The 23617-nt window shown below is 31.8% G+C and overlaps 1 protein-coding gene across 3 annotated transcripts; it reads right to left on the bottom strand.

Annotated features, from left to right (window-relative positions):
• Positions 1 to 619: 619 nt before the first annotated feature.
• Positions 620 to 23090, bottom strand: LOC125069111 (protein lifeguard 1-like). Of its 3 annotated transcripts, XM_047678482.1 has the most exons (9): positions 22941 to 23085; positions 21207 to 21225; positions 21038 to 21084; positions 7506 to 7690; positions 5165 to 5266; positions 3757 to 3863; positions 3286 to 3445; positions 2842 to 2971; positions 620 to 2291 (listed from the first exon to the last, which is right to left on the bottom strand). In XM_047678482.1, the coding sequence occupies exons 3-9, from the start codon at positions 21066 to 21068 to the stop codon at positions 2062 to 2064; spliced, it is 945 nt and encodes a 314-aa protein (XP_047534438.1). In that variant the 5' UTR covers positions 21069 to 21084; positions 21207 to 21225; positions 22941 to 23085; the 3' UTR covers positions 620 to 2061. The 3 variants fall into 3 exon arrangements, with proteins under 3 accessions (XP_047534438.1, XP_047534440.1, XP_047534441.1); XM_047678484.1 differs by lacking the exon at positions 21207 to 21225 and having other exon boundaries at positions 22941 to 23090; XM_047678485.1 differs by lacking the exon at positions 21038 to 21084 and having other exon boundaries at positions 21129 to 21225; positions 22941 to 23086.
• Between the last annotated feature and the right edge of the window lie 527 nt (positions 23091 to 23617).

Here is a 23617-nt window from a genome sequence, read left to right on the forward strand (position 1 = left end):
ATTTACTAATCTGATTATATTTTGAAAGCTCATTGGTCGTCTATTACGTCACTGGAGGCTATACACCAATGATAAGTCGGATTAAAATGAGTTAACTTTGATTAGCGATTTAGAAAGTTAATGAGGACTAGAGGACTGGTTTGAAAATAAACGTGGGAAAAAGCAATATATGTTCAATCATGTATGAAAGATATCAAGATATGAAAGAGAACACAGAACCCTAGGGGACCAAAGCATTCACGACATGGAATTTTGACAATCCAGGTGCAGAGCTGAGTACCGGCATTCCGATTCCTGAGTGGTGGCAGCGAAGGTTGGCAGAAATTGTTTTGCACTCATAGTTACTTTGGCTTACTTACCCTTTACCGGAATATATTGTCGCTTAGCGGTGGCATATTGGTTTACACAAAATAATAACAATAAGTCAACTCGACAGCTTGTTGTCAGTTCAAAAAGCATGAGCATGTAAGGTATTTATAGAAAACTTACATTTTGACAGTGAAACATATGTATGGATTTGAGATAATTAATAGAAAATTATTATTATTATTCTTGAAAGTTAATAAGTATTATTGTATAAACAGGTTCCTATTCAAGGTTGATAAATAAAAACACACTCAATGTTACGATAATTTTATTAAAAATTATAATTTCAACGTAACAAATATTAACACAATATTAAATAATACCTAAGAATCATATCGAGAAACACAAATACTGGTAAACTTTCAAAACTGATTATAGTGTATTTTATGTTTTAATCAAATTTGGTAAAGCTTATGCCAATTTGCAAAAATCTTTAAAATAATTGTTTCCGATACAAAAGAATCGAACAATGGTCTGAAAGTTATCAGTTAAAATATGCATGTATTTACAGCTCTGTGATACTTTAAACAAATTTGAACTTACTATCTTTGTAACAAAAGATCATTATTGAGATTACAACTAAACAATATAATATACATAATAATAAACATTTATTTTGTGAGTGTCCGCTGAAATTTTGGTCACAAAATATCTTATAATTTTATATTTTAAAGCTCCATCTAGTGGCAAAAAGTGGAACAGATTATAATCGATAGCAATACGTTTAAAAGTGCTGATATACTTTAATTGGAATATATTATAAACACCAAACTGCACATAAATGCAACTCTAACACCTACGAAATAAAGTAATGAATGGCTATAACATCACATTTTATATTAAACACAATTAAATATTGGTGTGAAAGGGACAACGCTCTACAGGAGAGAGGGATCGATACATAACGGCATTTGTTTATAAAAAGATGACTAATATGACAAACTTAAGTAGACACAGTATACGCGTTAAGGCCAACTTCTGTCTAACCATTTAGTCATTATAAATATAATTATAATTCTTCGGTTACTTAAAGTTTATTCAAAGCGCTTACGTTTCAAATATTCGAATAGTTTCATATAGAGTATAATATATAGATTCATAATTTTTTGACATTATATCCGTTTATATCATTCCGGCTTTTGTATATAGCAACATTTAATCATTAATTTTAAAGCAAAGCCGCACTTGACGTCGGAATAATGTAAACAGGCTATAAACATTAAGAGTTATTTTTTAAAATATTAAATATTAATAGATTGGAAACTGTTAAATTAAATGACTTTATTGTCTGTGGTGTCAAGCGACGACCACACTCGACGTGTGCAATTAATTTTATCATATTACTATTTCATTATAATTTTTACTATAAAACGGAATGTGACTTTTTTTAAATAGTTCCTCCCATTTTTCAAAAGTTTTCAGTATTAATACTGTGAATTTAAGAATGTCATTTTAATTGAAATTTTAGAACACATTCTCTACGACCAAAGAAATTTCTTATAAATTAAAAATAAATAAGAAATGATAAGAAATATGAGATGTGGAAGCATTTTTTAAGAACACAATGTCTAACGTATTACCTACCATATCTAACATGTGATATTATATAACCTTGGATCTGTTAAATGTTACAACATCACGTCAAGTCTGGCAGACGCTTAACTTTACAAAATAAAGCAAAATTGTCTAAGTGCTCTAATCTCTTACGGCGCCAATGATCGTCAAAATGTAAATGAAGATATTTATGATGTCTAAGTAAAGGTTCAATGCAGCGAAGACATACTCCTCCGGGGAGATGGTGAACTTGTGTTTGCCTCCCATCATCAGCTGAGTGTCGTAGATGAGGTAGAGGGAGAAGATCAGTGCGCCGAGCGAAGCGTATATCAGAGTCAAAGTCTTGCCGGGGACGAATATGGCGACGATACCTGGTCACGTAAAATTTTGCTTTATAACAAAATATTTCTATATCATTTTAATTTCATACGAACTAATTAATGAATGTTTAGTTAAGTTTACATTGACGAATATATAATTGAGAGCCGAGATGGCCCAGTACCCACTGGGCCGTCAGACCGCGTGCATCTTAACCGATGATTACGGGTTCGAACCCTGACAAGCACCTGAATTTTCATGTGCTTAATTTGTGTTTATTAATAATTCGTCTCGTGCTCGGCGGTAAAGGAAATCGTGAGGAAACCTGCATGAGAAATTCTTTTACATGTGTATAAACAACCCGCATTGGAGCAGCGAGAGGAGGTCTTAGCCTAGCAGTGGGAAATTTACAAGCTGTTACTGTATATATAATTAAATTTACTTATTGTTATTGCATTGCGGGCTCACTGGTATACCGACTATAGTTGGCTGAATATTCGATATTATTTTAAATTGTATATCAGTTTGTATATGTGTCGAAACAGGCTGCCCTGTCTTAATTTTGGTTTGGTTAATATTCGAAGTAAGTGTGTATGTAGTCACCAAAGATCAGCAACACGACGGTAGCGCAGAGCAGAGCCCCGCCCATGACGGTGAAGTCCCACTTGGTCTGGAAGGCGAACAGCGTGAGCGCCAGGCACACCGCCGCCGTCAGCCCCACCGCCATCATCACCTGCGGTCAATCAGTCGCGCCATTTAGTCCACATGCACATTTTTTGCAGTGAAATATATTACTGCGATTTATTTTATAATAATTTCCTGCTTAGTCGTCTTCAGTTTATGTAGGCAAACATCTCAGATTATAAAACAAAAGCAGATTGAACACAGCTTCCTGCTAGTACGAAACGTCGCATCTTTTTGTCAATACATCGAAGTTGATGTCGCATTATATAATCGAATTATATATTAGTGACGTATTAACAAGGCTTTAATTTCTCATAAAAGCAATGTCGTTGATGAATCAGTAGAGGTTAGAGGTTCACCCACCGCGTCGCTGGCGTACATGCTGCTGGTGACGCCGAGCAGGAAGCTCTCGGCCACCGTGAAGATCCCGAGGAAGATGAAGTTCATGGGCGCCGTGCGCCGCACGCTGTGGCAGCACGCCATCGCGATCAGCGTCACCAGCACCACCGCGAACGCGATCCAGCTGCGGGCAGGGGGGGGGGTTTAACATAAATAATGGCATACATTAATGTAACTTGGCCTTGTGTATTTAAAGCTCATGTCAAAAAGCATTGAAAAATAAGGCATATTATACAAGAATATATTTAAGATAAAAATACTCTGTACTTAAAATGGTGGAAAAGAGTAAGAATGTTTAATAATTTTTAAGGCACCAAAGTCCAGACGGTGGTGACCACTCACCAACCAAATACCGCATTTGCTATATTAATAAAAAAAGAAAATTGGCGCGGCCTATGGGCCCCGGGGGGAGGAACGACACTCAGATATACTTACAACATGAACGTATTCCTCTGCACCCATAGCTTAGTCGGCGTGTGGTACACGAAGAGAGTTATAAAGGACAACGTCACCAGCAGCTGACACATCAAGATCCCGTAAACCTGAGGAGATTAAATAACAATTATAATATTGTTATTAAAACAAACTTAAATCTTAATAATTAACTACATTTATCACGAAATTAAATTAATTGTTATATGTTGTAATTTAATAATGAAAGAACTAATAAATAAATATACCGAGACCGAGATAAATAATAACAGGTTCTTATTATTAAAATGAATATATTTATCTTATTTTTATTCTCGAATTATCAATATTTTTTATAGACAATAGAGAGCGGCGGAGGAGAGGGGGAAGAAAACATGATGACGTCACGGCATCGAATCGGTCTTATCCAATAGAATTGTTGCATCAAAATTACATTTGACCAACGTATAGTTTTGCATAAATATTCCAATATAAATGACTAAAGCGTCTTTATAACATCTGTATCGAGAGCATTATTTAAGTTTCTGTATGAGCGTATAATTGGTTTCGAATCTTCATTAAGGAGGTAGAATTTTATATAAAATTTATGCAACGACAAGTATCCATTAACGTGGTGCTTTAACAAAGATTAATGTGAAAACTAATGGCTTCTTAATTAGCCATCAAATATGATTAATGTTTACAAACCCTACTAATGTCAAGCGCTAACGTATCCAAGTTACGAACCCTCTGGTAAGATATCGAACGTGTTGTTTATACAATGTATAGTTCATGATTGATGATAATAATTGTTGAAGAAGTAAGCCGGTGGCTCGTATATGGCCACCCTTACATATTCGTCATACCTTTCACTGTCTTATCACGTTGAGACATAGAGAAATATGTCTACATATATACGTCTTAGTCATCTGGTTGAGTCCGCTATTTGATTGTATGACTAGCGCGTTCATTGAACGACGACATTTAATTGACTAGTGCCGATCGCTGTTGATTGAACAAGCGTCAAAAAAAAACAAATAATTAGCAGACTGTAACATACCCCCTTCAACAGAGCGGATGTAAAACAGTCAGATGATTGTAATGTAGTAAATTTTTTTCCTATTGTTCACGTTCATTTTTTAACCTAACCAAACCAGACATTACAAAGTCAGCTATATCCCATTCGACTATGCAAAATGACGTTCAGTCAAGACGTTGAACGTTACATTAAACAACTTGACGGGTTGTCCTTTAGTCATAATTATTACATTAGTCATACTAATTGCCTAAAAAACATTTTCCCCACAAAAAACACGAGTTAATAAAGTGTGTGGATATTTTTTCTGATGTAGGCCATCCCCTTTATAAAGTATTATTTTCTTGCATGCATAATTATATATGTATATACTTAATTAACATAAACATTTCTTACCTTTCGAATGAAAGATTTGCGGATGCTCTGTTCATTGAAGTCAAAGCCTTTGACGTCGGAATCCTCGCCGAAGTTGCTGCCTTGGCCCGCGTAACCGGCCGGCTGTAACAGAGTTATTTCGTTTAATATATTTTTTAAATATAATAATAAATAATTGACAAAGAACCACACCTATACATTCTGAACGGCCAGTTCAAAAGCCAAGTGTTTTTATTACTTTTTTATTATATATTATTACATGGTCATTACTTGGTGGTAGGTCTTTATACAAGTCCACTCATAAGATATTCTATCACCAAAGAACAATACTTGGTACAGTTGTGTTCCTGTTTGAAGGGTTCCTTTCGTTACATCGGCTCACTAGCCGGTGTAACGAAAGGCACAAGGGAGATGACATTTAAGTACCAAGGTTGGTGGCGCATTGGCCACGTAAGGAATGGTTAACATCGCCAATGTCACTTACTATCAGATGGCCTTCCTGTAGTAGATGGCTACTTATACCATACTTTTGTACTGTTAGGACTTTGTAAACCTGGTGGTGATGGTGAGAGTGAGTGATCACACACACGTATCTTTTATTCTAGAGACAAAAAGAAATACTTTGTCTCTTGGTGGTAGTACCTCCAAATAACAGTACTCTGTATTGTTGTGTTCCGGTTAGAAGGGTGAGTGAGCCAGTGTAATCACAGGCACAAGGGACATAACATGTTAGTTCCTAAGGTTGGTGGCGCATAGGTGATGTAAGGAATGGTTAATATTTCTTACAGCGCCTTTTTCTATGGGCGGTGGTGACCACTTTAGGTGGCCCGTATCCTCGTCCGCCAACCAATGCCATAAAAGAAATACTATATTCCGGTAAAAATGATGATTGACCCAGTGTAATAAGAGGTACGAGAGACTTAATATGACATCCTGTGGTTGCCAGTGTATTAATGATATGACAGAAGATTTGATCTTCTCACATCGCCCGTGTCTATGACAGTTGACCACTTACCATCATGAGACTTGATAACTTATGAAAATAATTAAAAAAATATATTAAAACAATTTTATGAACATTCATAAGATTATACTGTGCAAAATTAATATGATAAATAATGCAACAATTGTAACAAGAACGACTATAATTCATTATATAATTTATGTTTATATACATGTTACTGTAAAAGATCGAACTAAGGTAAATCTTAAGATTTACCAGTAAAACCTAAGATTTACCGACATGTGTTGGTAAATATAAGTATTTATTATAGAGGGACGACTTTTTCGGACTTTTATAAATAACTAACCTAACCTATTTAAATTATTTTCATTTCGGATATTATTTTATAACACGTTACGAAATGATTTTTTTCAACGTTTACCGTGCCTTAAATGTAAATCTTAATAAGATTTACTAAGTGAACGGTGGCAAAAGTTGGACTCGCAAACCGTTTTGAGCATTTACCATTAAGAATTGGGAAACCTTAGGATTTACCGTAGTTCGAGCTTTTACAATAACATATACACTAATTAAAACTATCATTTAGAATTTTTGAGGTCGCAATATAAAAATGTTATCATTTAATAAAAGTGCTGCTATGTTTTATTGTTCTGTTAAAAACACTCAAACTTAACATGATATATGTACATATATAGCGTGACCTAGTGGCTAGATATTGTGGTGAATCGCGTGGTCGTGGGTTCTTCCACTCCAAGTCGGGTCGATAAAAAGCTATTGGGTTATACTGTTGATAAATTATTAGCAATTGGTTCGGAGCCCGAAAAACACATAAAACCGTTGATCCTTAGCCTGAACTCTTTCCGGTTGAGTCGGATATGTCGTCCCATCGGACGAGAGTGCACCTGTGTTCGCACACACACTTGTGCATAACAATATATCCCGCATAGTTGGCTGGTCGCCCTTAATATTCATAGTCAAAATCATTTTTGTAGCCCTGACTAACAATTTTTAACATATGAAGTTTTTTCAAAAAAAGCCTAAACAGATATAAAAATAATCTACACGAATGTACAAGGGATTTGATTGTATTGACGACTGAAATTTACTAAGCCGTTATATATACATATATAATTAAAGCGGCTTTTTATTAATTACATAATACACTCGTATAAAGTAAAGGGTTGTTTTATTATAGTCAACTCACTTGTGCCATAAAATCGCCATCCATTACACGAAGCACATATTATATTTAAATTATAACATACTAAGCTCGACATTTATTTACATAAAAACAAAATAAATATATATTAGTAATGTTATGTGACGTTAAACGAAACCTACTAGATTTTTAATCTTCAAAGTTAAAAATAATATATATATACATATATATCGACTCACATCACCATAGCCTTGACCCCCATATCCGGCTGGCTGGAACCCTGGTTGGGGAGGTGGAGGATAGCCGCCCGGGGGGTAACCAGCTTGCGGGTAGCCGCCTTGTGGATAGCCGCCTTGCGGATAGCCTGCCTGAGGATAAGCGCCTTGTGGGTAACCACCCTGGGGGTACCCGCCTTGTGACTGATCTGAAATTAACAGGTAAATAAATACTAATAATTATTATATACTTTGCATATTATTTTCTTGGTCTTTGTCCATTTAAATTGGTTCTTCTTCTCTTTAGATTATAAAATTCAATATATACTTTTGTTTAAGTATGTCCACAGGCACTTATGAAGCGTCACTTTTAACATTATATTAAATGTAAGTTTACCACTGGTTAGGAATACTGATTATTCTTAGTGGTCACTCTATTCTACCACCTGAATAGATGTAGTAATAAAATTGAATTTATACGCTAAATTAACTAAATACTAAATCCAGTGTCTATAAAATCTTGGATAAAGTAATGTGCATTATATAATTACATTTTTTAATGTAAGATTTAAATTTATAAATTACCGGAAGTAATATTTAAAGAGAGGTATATCTAGCAACAGGTTATTAACCGCGGAGATATTATAACAATCTATTTTTTGTAACATTTTGCATTTCTCCGTGATACGAGTACTTTTGTTATTTTTTTTTTTTTGTTTTTTACTTTTGTCTTATTTTAAGTGAATTGTATAAACGCGTCTAGAATAATCTTATTCTAACAATGATTGACAACTATTTTATCAATGTGATATTAAATATAAAATGTTATACATTTTTAACGATTTTTTTATGCCATAAAGAAGGTAAATCAAAATGTCTGACATATTTTAAATATTCAATAATGAATTGTATAATTCATTCCCAAAACAAATTTGTTTCAATACATACTATAAAGAGCATATTTTTTCATGTACTATATATTTATCTTAAGAATTCTAGAATATTCATCTTCATATATCAGGCAGTACAAAAAAATATTTCAATTTCCTATCCAAAAATGCAATGATGATAAATTTGCAACTAAAGTATCCGAGCCATAAATATATTGACATTCGATATGCTGGAGATCACAACATACTGAGAGAAAAGAAATATGATCTAGATAAATTTTCCGTTTTCAAAGTAAATCTTAATGTTTAACTGTTTATAGTAATTTTCTCTTAATATTTTACAGTCAATATTACTGTCTACATCAATTTATTAATAATATATTTATTATAATACATCATTGATAGTAATTAGTCGAAATAATTGACTTTAAAGTATATTTCTTAAATCAAATATTGAGTTTGTTGATAATTGAATTTTATTGCAATAAATTAATAAATATAAATTAATTATTGCAATAAAATTCAATTATAGCAATTCAAATAACTTTAATAACAACAAACTCAATATTTGATTTAAGAAACATACTTTAAAGTCAATTATTTCGACTAATTACAATCAATGAATTTATTTAAATCGTATAATTTTTTTAATAAAAATAATTACTTGTTTACCTTTAGCTTCTGACATTATATATAATTTTAACGCACACTATTTATGTTTAATATATAAAAACTCAATACCGATCACATAACAACAGTAATTATATAATTGTTGTATAAATTACTTTTATGTATAAAAAAACTAATGTAATATTTTTAATGTATATATTATTTACAATTGAAAAAAAAACAAGGACTACACTGCAACGCAATCCTTCATATAATGGCTAATTCTTGAATATGAATCTTGAAGAACCTCACTTTATGATATAACAGTCCTAATGACTCTCGCAATAAGAGCTAAAATCAAACACTAGTATGAAAACTGCTAAACAAGACATGCGTACTAAGAATTCTCATGTCATTGCTGAGCTTCATGACCGAGTTTTGCGAACCGTGAAGGTTATTCCGTCACGGTAATTAGGACCTTGTGTTGAATAGCTTAAGGTGTTAAATTGTACGTTAGCAATGTGAGAGATAATGGTTTTTGCTAAGTCTTTGGTGTATTATTAAGTTACGTTAGGTTTGGTTCAAATTTACACAATTATTGTTGTAAAAAAAGTTACGCTTTATTTTGACAAATCGAAATTTATATTATAAATACGGAATTTGCTCTGTCTGTCTGTTCGTCTGTTACTCTTACACGGCGAAACAACTCATTATTTTGGTATAAAGAAAGCTTGAACCCAAAGAAAGAATATTCTTTTTTATACCTAAAAGGTACAACCGCCCCTAACATGGGCCGAGGCTGCAGGTGACACCGAATTGAATAAAATAAAAGAGGTCAATTTATTTTAATGTCCAACTGATAAAACCACTAAACGAATAATATTAAATCTTATATAAGAGGATGCAGAGCGTTTCGTATAATTTTCCGTTTCAGTTTCACCCGCTTTAAATTTAAACTTGTGTGCGTCCTGAGTGAACGCGGACCGCGCACGCGTATCCGACAGCGTGTGCGCGCCCGCTCGCAGTCTAAACGGATTCAAGCATTTGGAGTATTTGTTACGTGCGCGGTGCGTCATCGCTGAGGATGCACACTTAGCCGTAAATTCGGAACGACTTGTTGATGTTTTAGATAAAGAACGAAATATACGTACAGAAATAGTATTTTTTACTGAACGAAAGCAGATGTTAGAAATCTAAATAAAACAATATTGATAAAAGTTCTCAACATACATGAATAGTTTTCTGGAAGCGTTCCGTTTTGTAAAAAGGTACTTTATACTATATATATACTATATTTATTATTTGTGTTATAGTAAGTTTCTTGTAAAGCAAAAGTAAAGAAACAGCCCGTACGTGCCCTACCGCTTAATAAGCACATGAAAAATCAGAGGTGATTTTCGAGTTTGAACCTGCACTTATCGGTTAAAAGGCACATTAAGATGCACTGGGCTATCTCAGATTTTTAATAATAATCATTTATTCATCACTTCACTTGTCACTCGGTGCAATTGCCCAAAGAAATTCAAATGATAAGCTCCATTTCTACAGCCGTGGAATCAAAATCAAGTATCTCGTCACACAGATTCCACTAGCTCACTCATTCTAACGGATCACAATATCAAAAACAAATGTTTGTAATATTTATGCAGGTAGTTTCGAGATTAGGAACTGAGAATGTGTAGTGCGAGTTTTTTACTCAAAGCAGCGTCAGAATCGAAACAGCGCCATCTAGTGACAGAAATTGGAATAAAAAGTTTTTTTTTTTACTTAACCTTTAACAAGCATCGAACATCGACTAGCATTCGTAAGTGAGAACGTTAATTTTGATTGAATGTTTATTAACTTTGAAACTAAAACTCGTACTAGACATACAGTAAGGACCAGTGTCATAACGTTTTGACATTATGACTTCATACCGTTTATAGTTATCATTAATTCGATAAGTCACATTGAATGATTCGTAAATTGCACCTCCTGATGTCCAACGACATTAAAAAGAGGTTTATTTTATTTAGCGCTACAAGATGGTTCCGATAACCTTGATAATTCTAATACGACGTCCAGACTCCTAACAAAATATAAAACATTCTGTAACGGGGTTCAATTATCGTGATTTAACTTTGATGTCAATTGTTCGAATTTTAAATATTTGTTATTATAAACCAGTAAAATCGAAGGGTTAAATCAATAAACATGCCATTTTTTATCTGTGTCAAGTCAAGGTCAAATCTATATTATAAATAGAAGCGTTAGATTAGCGTTTTGATTGTCAAAAATGTGCGTCATGTGTCAGTCAAAAATGCACTAAGTTGTAAACGTTTTACGGACAAAATTAATTGTGACTGATCGTGAATTCTGACTACTACTTATAACGTAAAAAATAGTGAAAAACAGTTATGTTCCAATAATCTTCAAGTCTTTTAATAGATGTTTGATTTTGAACATATGTAATTAAAATTTTGGTTACTTCATACATCTAAATCTGTTCAGACACAAAAGTTAGAGTGGAATAACTCATATATTCATATAGTTACCAACCACAAGAGAACAAAAGGCAAATAAACAAAATTTGACATCGAATTAAAGCGATATCATTGGTCGACAGCTTGAAAAATCTATGGTAATGATTACGGATTTGTGAAAAAATCAAACGTCGATGAAACTGTTTTCAGTACCTTGGGAAGTAAAATTAAAGTATTTTATTGGTACACTTTTGTATTATAAATAAAGATATATTATTCAAGAACGGTTCATAGTGCACAGTACAGCGGGCTATTAGCGAAACGCGTAGCATACGTAAATCTAAGGTTTTGTTTATCTTCATTCCTTTTCCGATTGGACTAGACTCTACAATGTATATATACAAACAAACCCCGATAACATCAAAGTTTTTTCATCATAATATACATGACGAAATTATAAAAAGAGCAATATTAAAAACACGAAAGTAAAAATAATTGTTAGAACATAAACGTATTGATTTTTGAACAAATTAAAAAACGATACTTATATTGATTGTTCGATTTGATGTATACCTACTTTCGAACTTTCTAGAGAAACCTTTGTATGAAAGTCAACGTTTTCTAGACATATCTGTTTACATGATAAATATGAGATAATGGTGAAAATGACTCGTCAGACGGTAAACCGTAAAATGAAAACATGTGTATCATGCATTTATGTGACGTAGATATATTTAACGACACTTAAAAGTCATCTTCGGACATATATTTATGTCACAGCTAACTGGTTAAATTAGCCTTTTAATTACCAGTCTAGACACTTTACTCAAAGGCGACGTTAAACCAGCGAATAGAGTAAATAATTATAAGAGCCCGTCTCTCTAACTCTATTTGGTCTTCTCGGTCTGACCCCGAGGCTGGTGGTTGAACAGTGCCGTTTAGCAAAGTGGCTAGGCATTTCATTGGATGCCTAATTAAGCTAGTTGCCAGCGACATATACATTGAAATCGAATTATATTTTTTATATATTACTGTACTTATTTCACTAAGTTTTGTAAATAAAGGCTGATATTATTTACACATCGAAATGATTAGTCATATTGTATTGACGTGTTGTTACTGGGAAATGGGCCACCTATGCTAAGTGGTCACCACTGCCTGTATACGTTTGCAATGAAATAAATATTAATATTTTAATCATATCGACAATGCATCATTAACCTTGGGAATTAAGATGATATTACACTTGTGCCTGTACTTATACTGGCTTACTATCTCTTCAAATCGGAACACAATATAGCGATAAAGTATATGAGTGGTCGGCCCTACGACCGAGTAAATACCATAACATTTCAAATTACAGTATGTATACTCTATTCCAATGGCAATAGGAGAAAAGATAAATAAACAACTTTGACCTTGAATTGACATGACATTTTAGTTACACTAGTGAGGAGAAAATTATTGAGTGAATGGGTAAAGAATGCTAAGGAACGATATAATTTATTGGTGTTACGTAATTTTTTAAATAAATTTTATATAAATTGCAAGAAAGGTACATATTCAAATTTTTAGATAGCAGCATTTTTAGGCTTCAAAATAGTTAATCAAAATTAGGTCGTTAGTTTTGATTTCGATCGTCGCAAATAGCCTTATATTTTCAGTGATAAGCCAAAGAAACACAATTTCATTTATATGAATAGATTTTTATTCCATCATTAATAAAAATAAACATTGTATGTTTCAATTATGAAGTGGCATTTTCAAGATATATGACGTATTGTATAATACTAAGGTTTGAAATAAATAAAAAAGCGTAGTCCGTGTTGATGGCAAATCAAAAGTCAGTAAGCAAAAGCATAAGGTCGTAAATACTAAATCGGTTACAATTACAGTTCGCTTAAACAAAGTCAAAAGAAAAAAACTTTAGATAATTCCGAATAATATCTTACTTTTGTATTATTTTCAAAACTATAAAGTATTGCTTTGCATAAAACTGATATTTTAAGACTTTTTATTTCTGTAAAATGAATGAATTCTTTTAAATTTGTTGTCCATTTTTATCGAACAATATGTAACTTTCTATATTATATATTATAATCCATATTATAACCAATTAAATAAATGTATATTTAAAAAAAATCTAAACTGTATGTTAAAACTAAAATAATATATTTTTTATCTGTATAAATTTATACATTCTCCATTCGTTTAGCGAACATCCTTAGTGAGGCCTCCATTTTAATTGTTCGTTCAACGAAAATAGGCGTTTTGAATGTCGGCAAAACTGTTTTCGTTACTTTGAAAGTCAAATTTACGTGGATTTACGAAGTTAAGTGAAATATTGCTATATTAAAAGTGAAGATATATTAATCAAGAACTGTTTGTAGTAAATCATAAAGCGGATTTATCAACAAAACACTCGTGATATTGAAAAGTACGGTTTGTTTTGGTTCTTTCCTATTCCCATTGGAATAGAGTATATTATGTGTGTTATCGTCTTTATAAAAGTCGTTTGTATTTGTTAAAAAATCATATAGCTTTGTATAGAGTCAAACGACATGAACTCAGCGCATTATTTATTAAAAACATGAAACGAGTTTCTCAAATCGATACTTGCATCCTTGACGAGCTGCCAAGCTAAATATACATTTTAATATTCTTTTTATATGCAAATACGTATTAGTTTTTATAAATAAATATATTCGGATTAAATCATAAATATTATTAAGTGTTAAACAGATCTAACGTATCTTTTGAAATGTCAAATCAACGATGACAAAGAGAGAAAAACTAAACACCCGTATAATTATTCTGTACTTAAAATCAAAACTCCTCGCACACGAGCGTTAATTGTCAAATGTTATATACTACATTGTCTATGATAATTAAAAAATATATAGAACACACGTATCAAAATGGCGTATCGACCAAGTCGACTGTCAACATTTGTCACGAGTGAGATCCAAAGTGATTTGAAGTAGTCATCAATTTGTCTACATTTATTACCAACTCATATTCTTACAGTAACTATGGTGAGATATATAACGATCGTTTCTAAGAACAATTTTAGTTTACGTCTGTATTATTTCAGATGAAGAATTAATAAATAAACTTCTACTATCAAGCATGTTTACAAAATGCAATCTATTCCGTAATCTCGATCGATCGATCTACGTGTCTTCTCCATCACACGTGACATTGGACTAATAATAATCCGTGCCTGGTACAACTAAAAGCCATTAAGCTAAGAATTGAAATATATCCTCACCATAAACAATAAAACAAAAGTAAAACCTTCATGTAACGTGTTTCTTTTCAGTTCTTCTGAGTAGAATTTTAGATTTCGAATGCGAACCGATGGTACCTTCAATTTAATCTCGAATATACTAAAATGCTTCGATGTGAATATTTGAATAAAGAACGTTATTTTTTTATCTGATGTTGCATTTCATGCAAAGATTAATTTCGGTATCAAGGTCACCCTTGTGACTTCTTGGTATATTCGTGATACGAACAATACTTAATACTATTCTAGCTTTATTTACATTCGTTGTATGAACTGTTCATATCGATTTCACATTATATGACGTGACGTCACAGACGATAAATGTGTCACAGTTTCAACGCCTCCGCGCTTTTATGCATCGGACTTCCCCATTTCTCAGACATAAAATAATAGGTATTTAAAAATAGAATCACACATTAAGATAGTGCGAATATAATTCGATAAACGACTCATTCGATTGCTCAAGCTTGAAGTAACCCTGACTCCTAACCGTATTTTTGGCTACTGTGGCTAATTTTGATTACTAGTGAACTGCGTAGGACATATAATAGTGCACAATTATGTGCGCAAACAATGTTTTAAACTAAACTCTTTGTTCCCCCAGTCTATTATTATGATGGCGAATCTAACACAACCGTAAACAGTTCAGGCGGAAGATCACCGGCTTTACGTGTTTAGCGAGGCACGGGAAACAAACAGACTTAATATTCTTCACTACTGGGAAATGGGCATGACTTGACAGAAAAAACTCGTCATATATAGAATATGTAGGTAATTAATTACAAAGAGGTAAATAATCGTCAATGTTTCCGAGCAACAATTTGTAATCACTCCAAAGTATAAAACAAAAGTAGCTTCCCGCTATTTGTCTGTGCCTATGTTTGCTTAGATCTTTAAAACTACGCAACGGACTTTGATGCGATTTTTTTAATAGATAGATTAATTCAAGAGGAAGGTTTATATGCATAATACATGTATAATATAGGAGAGAAACACAAATCATTTTAGAAGATTCTAATGTGATTTAAATAAACACAATTTTATGCGCTTACGTTGCAAACGCTGACTGATTCTTACAAGGTAGATCAAAATAATGTACTACAGTATTGTACACCATGAAAAGGTCTACAAAAAGTCCGCTATGGTATATGTGTATCTCTTGGGGATAACCCACAATAATAATTTTTTATCCCAAACCTACTAAGTTAGTATTTAAACAAGATTAATAAAAACCTCTTTAAATTCAATAAACCACAGAAAATCCACAAGGCGTTATAAAACGCCTAATCCGTGATCGTCGAATTGAATAAGAATGTCATTAATGAGTTTAAAATAGACTAATGTAAATTTAAACAGGTTTCTAACATCGTGAGAAACGTTCTAGAAAAGAAAACTTGAATTTTAATAGAAAAACATAATTTTAAATGCGTTTCATTATAATACATGCCTTTGTAAAACATTTTAAATAAAGCGTTTAACATTACACAAGCTCATAATGAGGCAAATTTTATGTCAATTGGATGGGATGACGTCCTTACTATTCTAGTAAAAAAGTGACGCGGAAGTGTACTGCGTGTTCGTGTTACTGTTAAACCGTAGAAGTATCAAATGTTTGTACTGAATAATTGTATAAACGGGCTGGTGTCTGAATCGCGCTAGCGTTTGGTTCGCTCTATTATATATAGGGTCTCGACGATAAAAAATATAATGTTGGCTGTGTGAACTATGTGTTTTACTGCAATTATTACGCAGTGGTAATAAGTGTCAACCGGAACTACGGAAGTAGTTTTTTAGATCGTGAGTGGACCGTTACGCTTTCACGTTGTCTTAACTAAACAATTTTTTGATTGCCGATTCATAAATTCAAATATTTATATATATAAAGCATATTGTTCACATAAGATGATATAGATGTTAAAAAATATGGTTAATATCTTAAATTCTTATATTGCATCTCAAATGTTGTAAAAGAGTAACTACTGAGTTTCTTACTGGTTTTCTCGATTGAATTTCAAATCATTCCAAGCTGGTGGTAGCAGCACATTGTCAGGGGTTACAGATAACATAACACTTAAACCCTTCTTCGCGGACAAAGGCGGAGGTGAAACTAGTATAATAAAATCTCTTACGAAATGTTTAAAGGTCTCTGAGAAAACTCATACGTTAACAGTCGGAATGAAATAAACACTTATAAAAAGATTAAAATTATCCGCCATTTCGTTGTCATATAATTTTAATCTTTAGTTGGTATTAATTATAATATCTCATTTGATTATTGATAATATTCATTCCAATATGTGTTTACATAATTGCTAATTAATCACGCTCGAATTAACGACGGTTTCCATTGAAATTTGGTATAATTTTAGTTAAGCGAAATTAAAAATATTATCGATTATGAAAATTAAATTGAAATGATATTCTTTATATCAAGTAAAAGGGCTTAAAACATGGGTTAGTTTATTTATAAAAAATTTAAAAAAGTTCTGTGCGGTTTAAATGTTATTGCTCCGCCCCCATGGATCTTATGATGACCCTATATGAATTGAATATAAATAAATAAATAAACTATTGAACGCAAAAACATTTTAAGACAAATCGATCATATCGGACTTGGAAATACTGATTTCTGAGATAAGCGCCTCCAATCAAACAAACAGAGTCGCCCACTTTAGATAATAGTATAAATTTACGCCAGTCGGTAACAGATATATTTGTACAACAAACACAACCCAGTGATAAATTTAAAAATAACTTAAACTTGTTTTTTTAATGATATTGTTAGGCAAACGGTGCCCATATCGAAGGGGAAACTTCGTCAGTAGTTAAATGCGTGCATTTTTACATTAATGTTATTAACAAGTTAGGTATGTTGATACTACCGAGAAGAACTAGTAAAAATCACATTAGTTACTCTTTTAGGACAATCAAGTTACATTTATGCAGTTCAATTGGCATCCTGGGATTTCGGCCAAACCAGCTGACTACGCAAACTTAGGTGCGCTCTCTCTTCCCTTACTCTTCTCTCATTATCAGGACAGGATACGCAGGACCAGCGTGCTTACCGAGGCTCTGTTGTTTACACACTTCTAACTTCAAGACTCTCGGCAGTTATTGAGAATCTTTCGATAGAAAACCTATTTAATGCGATATGATTTGAATCCAGAACATCGAGATCTGCGGCCTTATGGAACCAAAAGACTGACGAGGCAGTCCGAACCTTCTCAGTTGAAGAAACATCGTGTGTTCTTCTCAAGGGATTTCTTATCAGTACAATGTAATGAGAATCTATTTAATTATAACGTATCTACCATATGTGCTAGTAGCTATCACGATTTAGTCACTAAGTCATCTTCGCTTGTATCGTAATACGATTATGTGGTTAGTTTTAATTATGACTATTGAAGCGTGAGTAATCTTAAATAAACCTTATTATCATGCTGTACAGAAACATATAGAAATAATAGTAGAAACAAATTAATAACTTGGACGTTGAATGGACGAGATATCATTGGTACAAATCTTGAATTATAATCTATGATATTCAATATGGATTCGCAAAAAAATTGCCCTTCGAATGTCGAACTTGTTATCCAAACTTCGGAACCAAAATTAAAGTGGATATAAGTAGTTAAGTGATTTATTATAAACTAGAGGTGCCCGCGACTTCCTGTGCGTTGTTTGAATTTAAGTTATTTGGATATTGTAGCGTGATTTTATTTTTATTCTATATATAATTCTAGAATAAAAGTAGCCTAAGTTACTCCTTATTACATCCGCTATCTGCCAGTGAAAGTCCCGTCGAAATCAGTTCAGCCGATCCAGAGATTAGCCGGAACAAACAGACAGACAGACAGGCAAAAATTGTAAAAAATGTTATTTTGGTGTATGAACCGTGTATACATACATTTTCATATAGTAAAAATGGGTTATTTTAATATTACAAACAGACACTCGAATTTTATTATATGTATAAATAGATATGTATTAATCGAGAACTGTATTAAATGAGAACTTTGTATAGCTCTGTCAGATAGGATGTAGAATGTAGATGTTTTTATTTTATATAAGGAGAACATTTTGAAAAAAAAAACGAAGCGTACAGACGACAGAATGGCTTACCACTTTCTGCCATTTCATATTCGTGTACTGCGGTGAGATACAAGTTTTTTTCTTACAGAACACATTAACAGCCTGTAAATTTCCCACTGCTGGGCTAAGGCCTCCTCTCCCTTTGAGCAGAAGGTTTGGAGCATATTCTACCACGCTGATCCAATGCGGGTTGGTGGATACGGGTCTTACAGAACAATAATGTCTTATTAAGAATTATGTAATATTAACTATCAATGAGCTACCGCTTGGTAGCTAGGTAAAATCTTAGATTCAGTGCTTACTGAATCTAAGATTTTATATAACCTTTGTGTATATTTACAATATAATACAAAATATTCCCGTTCAAAGGAAGTAAAACGAAATTTATAATATCAACGCAAAATGGCTTCAAATAATCTTTACACTATACGACCATTGGCATTAATTAATAAACTCCTGTTAAAAAAACTCGACATTTGAAATTTGTTCATTGGAAAAATTGAATGCAAAATACTGCATGAACTGTAAAAGGTCCTTCAAATTTCAAGTGTAAATAAATTTCTAGTGTTACGATAGTCAGGCAAGTAATTGCGTATTGTATCTAATATCTATATTCTATAGATGGCAAAATGATATCGTCGGTGCCTCAGGCTGGTGTATGTACACTTAACAAGAAAATACTGCGGTGAGTATGTCAACTACATTTGTTTGAATACTTTATCATAATAAAAAAAATTTAATTTCACGTAAATATTTCTGTGACGTCATAAAAATATCAGCAGAGCGTACACATATATATAAGCAGATAAAGGTCAGTTTAAATTGGTTCACAGCAGCGGTTGGTCCGCGCCGTTCAGATTCGACAGTAATGTATAACTATACGTTATGAGTTTTTGACGGTTTGAAAAGTGTTTACATTGGTCAAACATTCAGGGTCACTGGATTGCTGTGCTAGATCAATGTAAACCGACCTTAACATTTAATAACACTAAATCACACACAAATACTATAAACAGAAAGCTATCATGCAAAACGTTGCATATAATCTGGCTCAATACAGAACGCTCATTGGTCGCCTATTACGTAACCGGCTGCTACCGACCAATGACTGTTCAGAATGAAATAAGTAAATCTCACTTTGATCAACGTTTGGAAGCTGAAGGTTCGTGCAGAAATTAATATTTATGCATTTTATATAGCAGGATTAATTTAAAAAAAACTGTAAATTACTTCAGTCTTTTCTTTCATTATAATACTCATATAATAATTTTAATAGTTAATTGTTTGTTAAATTATAAATCTATATGCACTAGTTATATTATATAATATTTTAGTATATGTACTGTAAAAATGTATATACATTGTTTGTCTGTAACAACTGATTTATTTAGCAATGTTAAATAGAAAATATATTTTTTTATATACGAGGTAAATTTAAGTTTAATAAATTCATACTTTTTTGTAATAAAAACCATGTGCTTTCATAATGGAGACTAATTCATCACAATAAGATTTGTATCATCCCACACGCACAACAAATACTAACCTCACACAAATATATTTCTGAGTATAGTTACTATTAATTAAACATCTACTTAGTGATATGGCAAATATCACTAAGAAAATTGAAATAAATCTTAAAACAAACAAAATAAATCATTTATCACAAAAATCCTTCATATGAGCATATGAGCAATATATAGCCTTTTTTAAAATTAAACTAAATGAAAAGTTTTACTACTAGTTGTTATACTACTGTTGCTGGTTTTACTTCTAGATAACCTGTAGATAATGATTCGAAAGTGCTTTTTTGTTCGGTACTAGTATACAGTATACTAAATTATTTACAAACATATAGAATTTAAACTTTGATCATTATTAAAGAACAAATTGGTTAAAATATAACCAATTTTTTTTAATAATTTTTATATTGTAACTAAAAACTTTTCAAATTATTATTTTATATAAGACATTTAATAATCAATTAATGCAATTATTGGTTTCAGACTAAGAAATGGCATAATCATATTCAAGTATGTTATCAGGCAGTAAACTAAGTGATACATGCAGGAATTCAATGCCTATGAACTTAGCATTAATGTACATTTATTTTTATATAATGAAATTATTTAATTCCTTGAAGGATGTAAGTAATAAATGATTTGGACAATGGCACAGGTGCACAACATAGATAAAACAAATGAAATTAAAAACCTCCGGGATAAACTCCTGGACTCTGCCACATTGTCCAAAGATATATACTGTAAGAAGAAAAATAATAATTATAATAAAATTGTATACATACACATTGTGTTGTAATTTGGATGATCGGATGTATTTATCTTTTCGGAAGCCGTTTTTGATAAAACTTCACAGCACTTACGCTCTTAGAGAGTGATAAACTGAAAAAGATTTAACATCATATTAGTTATGTATTCGGTAAGGGAGTTCGAATCTACGACTTTCATAATACTATAAAACTTTACCTAGAATGTTTTTATATATATAAATTAGTGTATTAAGTAATGTCTGTTAATTATAGTTATTAAAGCTATAATTAACAGACATTACTTAATACATTAATTTTACTTAGTAATTGAACAAGCAATCATCAGATCACTATGATTATGATATGATTTTCATAAACCAGGTCCATTGAAAAATATAATGAACAAATATCAGTGCTCAAATTGTCACATAGTTAATATGAAGTTTCTTTGTGAGCCAAGATAGCTTAGTAACTAGAAACTAGCTGATCATTGGTTAGAGATTGGGCAAGTCCCACTGAGATTTTAGAGTAACCCTATTATTTGAGTAATTAATTGCATTATTATTTCCTGTAGAATCTACCTTGAATATTGTTCTGTGAAATGACAATCCAAAAGACTTAAAAAATAATTGTATTTTTACCAGTTTTTGATAACATATTCTAAATTCAAAAAACAAGCTTCTGTTACCTATCTTTGCCGATCATATATTAGGGTTTGTACAACCAAGACTGAGTTGTCATTATTTAAATTAAATACTGACATATTTCCAGTTAAATAATTACTTATTGCATATTGAGTCAAAGGTACTTCCCATTAAAAACTCATTACTCAGTTATGTTGAATGATTTCTAATAAACAAAAATACAAGGTTGTTAGATTGGTAGGTTATGGAATGTTATTAATTTTTTTTCTTTTCACAATTATAGTTTTTTTTTAAATTAATAATTTTGTTATCCTCAACTGAGCTTATGTCAGCACCATAAAAAGAAACTTCACATAATGTTATGAAAAGTGTATCTACGAGTTCATAATGATATTACAGGTTGCGAATATAGGGGACTCATCAGATTTTTTCAAAACAATGCTATCTCATTGGAGCCTTGCATTTAGAAGAGCCAATCCATACTTAATGTAAAAACCGTAGCACTTATTTATCATTAAATTACTAATTTATGAATGTTATCATTGAGAGTTGTATCCACTAACAGTGGATATAATGAGCAGTGTCGTCAAAAGCTATTAAGCTTTTTATCTGAAAGAAAAGGAAGTCTTTAGCCCAGTAATGGGACAGGATATATTTTATTTTATGTAACATTTCTTAATGAGTCAAGTTACTAGTTTTGCAAGTCATTATTTAAAGATTATAATTAATTACCTAGCAATTTAAGTAGTAAAATCATTATAGCTCAGTCCAAACAATTTAATTTAAATAAACTATATTATTATTACACAATTTTGAGGAATATTGTGTATAAATTACACAATATTTTCAAAGCAAACGTCAATAATTACTATAATTGGCTAAAAAATGAGAAATTATTTTAGTATACACACCAGCAGCTATTGGTTGCTTCGCCATGAAAATCGTATCAAATTATCGTAATGCAAAAATGTTTTTAACAATTTAAAAGCAAAACAATGACAATTTTTATCGACGAGTAATAAAAGCAACTTCGTCAGCTTTAAAAGCTTGAATAATGTGTGAAATTTAAATAATTATTGTTTTAATTATAGTCTTCTATCAACATGTATCTGGAAAGTACTAGACACTGCCGAATGAATGGCGCAACTTTTCATCGATCCTTGTAAGGGACGTCGCTATTAATTAATATTATACTTTCACTTACCTTCTTTACTCGTCTCAAAATCCGGAAAGGTATAAGCAGTGTGAATTACAAACAATCACTTCCAAAAATATAGATAGTATATAAATTTTGGAAAACGACTACGCGTATGATATCACCCCGTTTTTCACACAAAAATGACAACAAATAATAATGGTGTTGCTAGTACTACAATTTACTTATTTCATAGAGTATATTAATATAATTACTAAGTTTTACTAAGTTACATTTTTATTGCTAAAAATAGAATTTTAAAAACATTTTTAAAATATATTAACTATCCTATTTCTAAAGTCTATTTGTCTCAACTGCTAAAGATGTCAACTTACTTTTTATTTTAATGCGAAGTTCAAGAACTTTTTTGTTAAAAATGTAATATTAATTTGAAAAGGTTATGATAAAAATCAGATAGTCCTTTTAACCCGTTCTAATTTAAATAAAAAACAATAAAAAAAAACGAAGATGGTAACATTTGCATTTACCGGTAAGGCCCGCTTAGAATGAAACTTTTCTACGCCACTGATTTGCACTATAGTGTGTTTTATAAAGATCATTTTTTAATTCATAAAAACAACACTCGTTAATATTTATATTACATTACTACAATTGAAAACCACCTGTTAGATTATAACATAATTATGGACGTGCAATACATTTTTTTGATCACCCATAATACTCGG

This window comes from Vanessa atalanta, chromosome 15, assembly GCF_905147765.1.
Source record: "Vanessa atalanta chromosome 15, ilVanAtal1.2, whole genome shotgun sequence".
NCBI lineage: Eukaryota > Metazoa > Arthropoda > Insecta > Lepidoptera > Nymphalidae > Vanessa > Vanessa atalanta.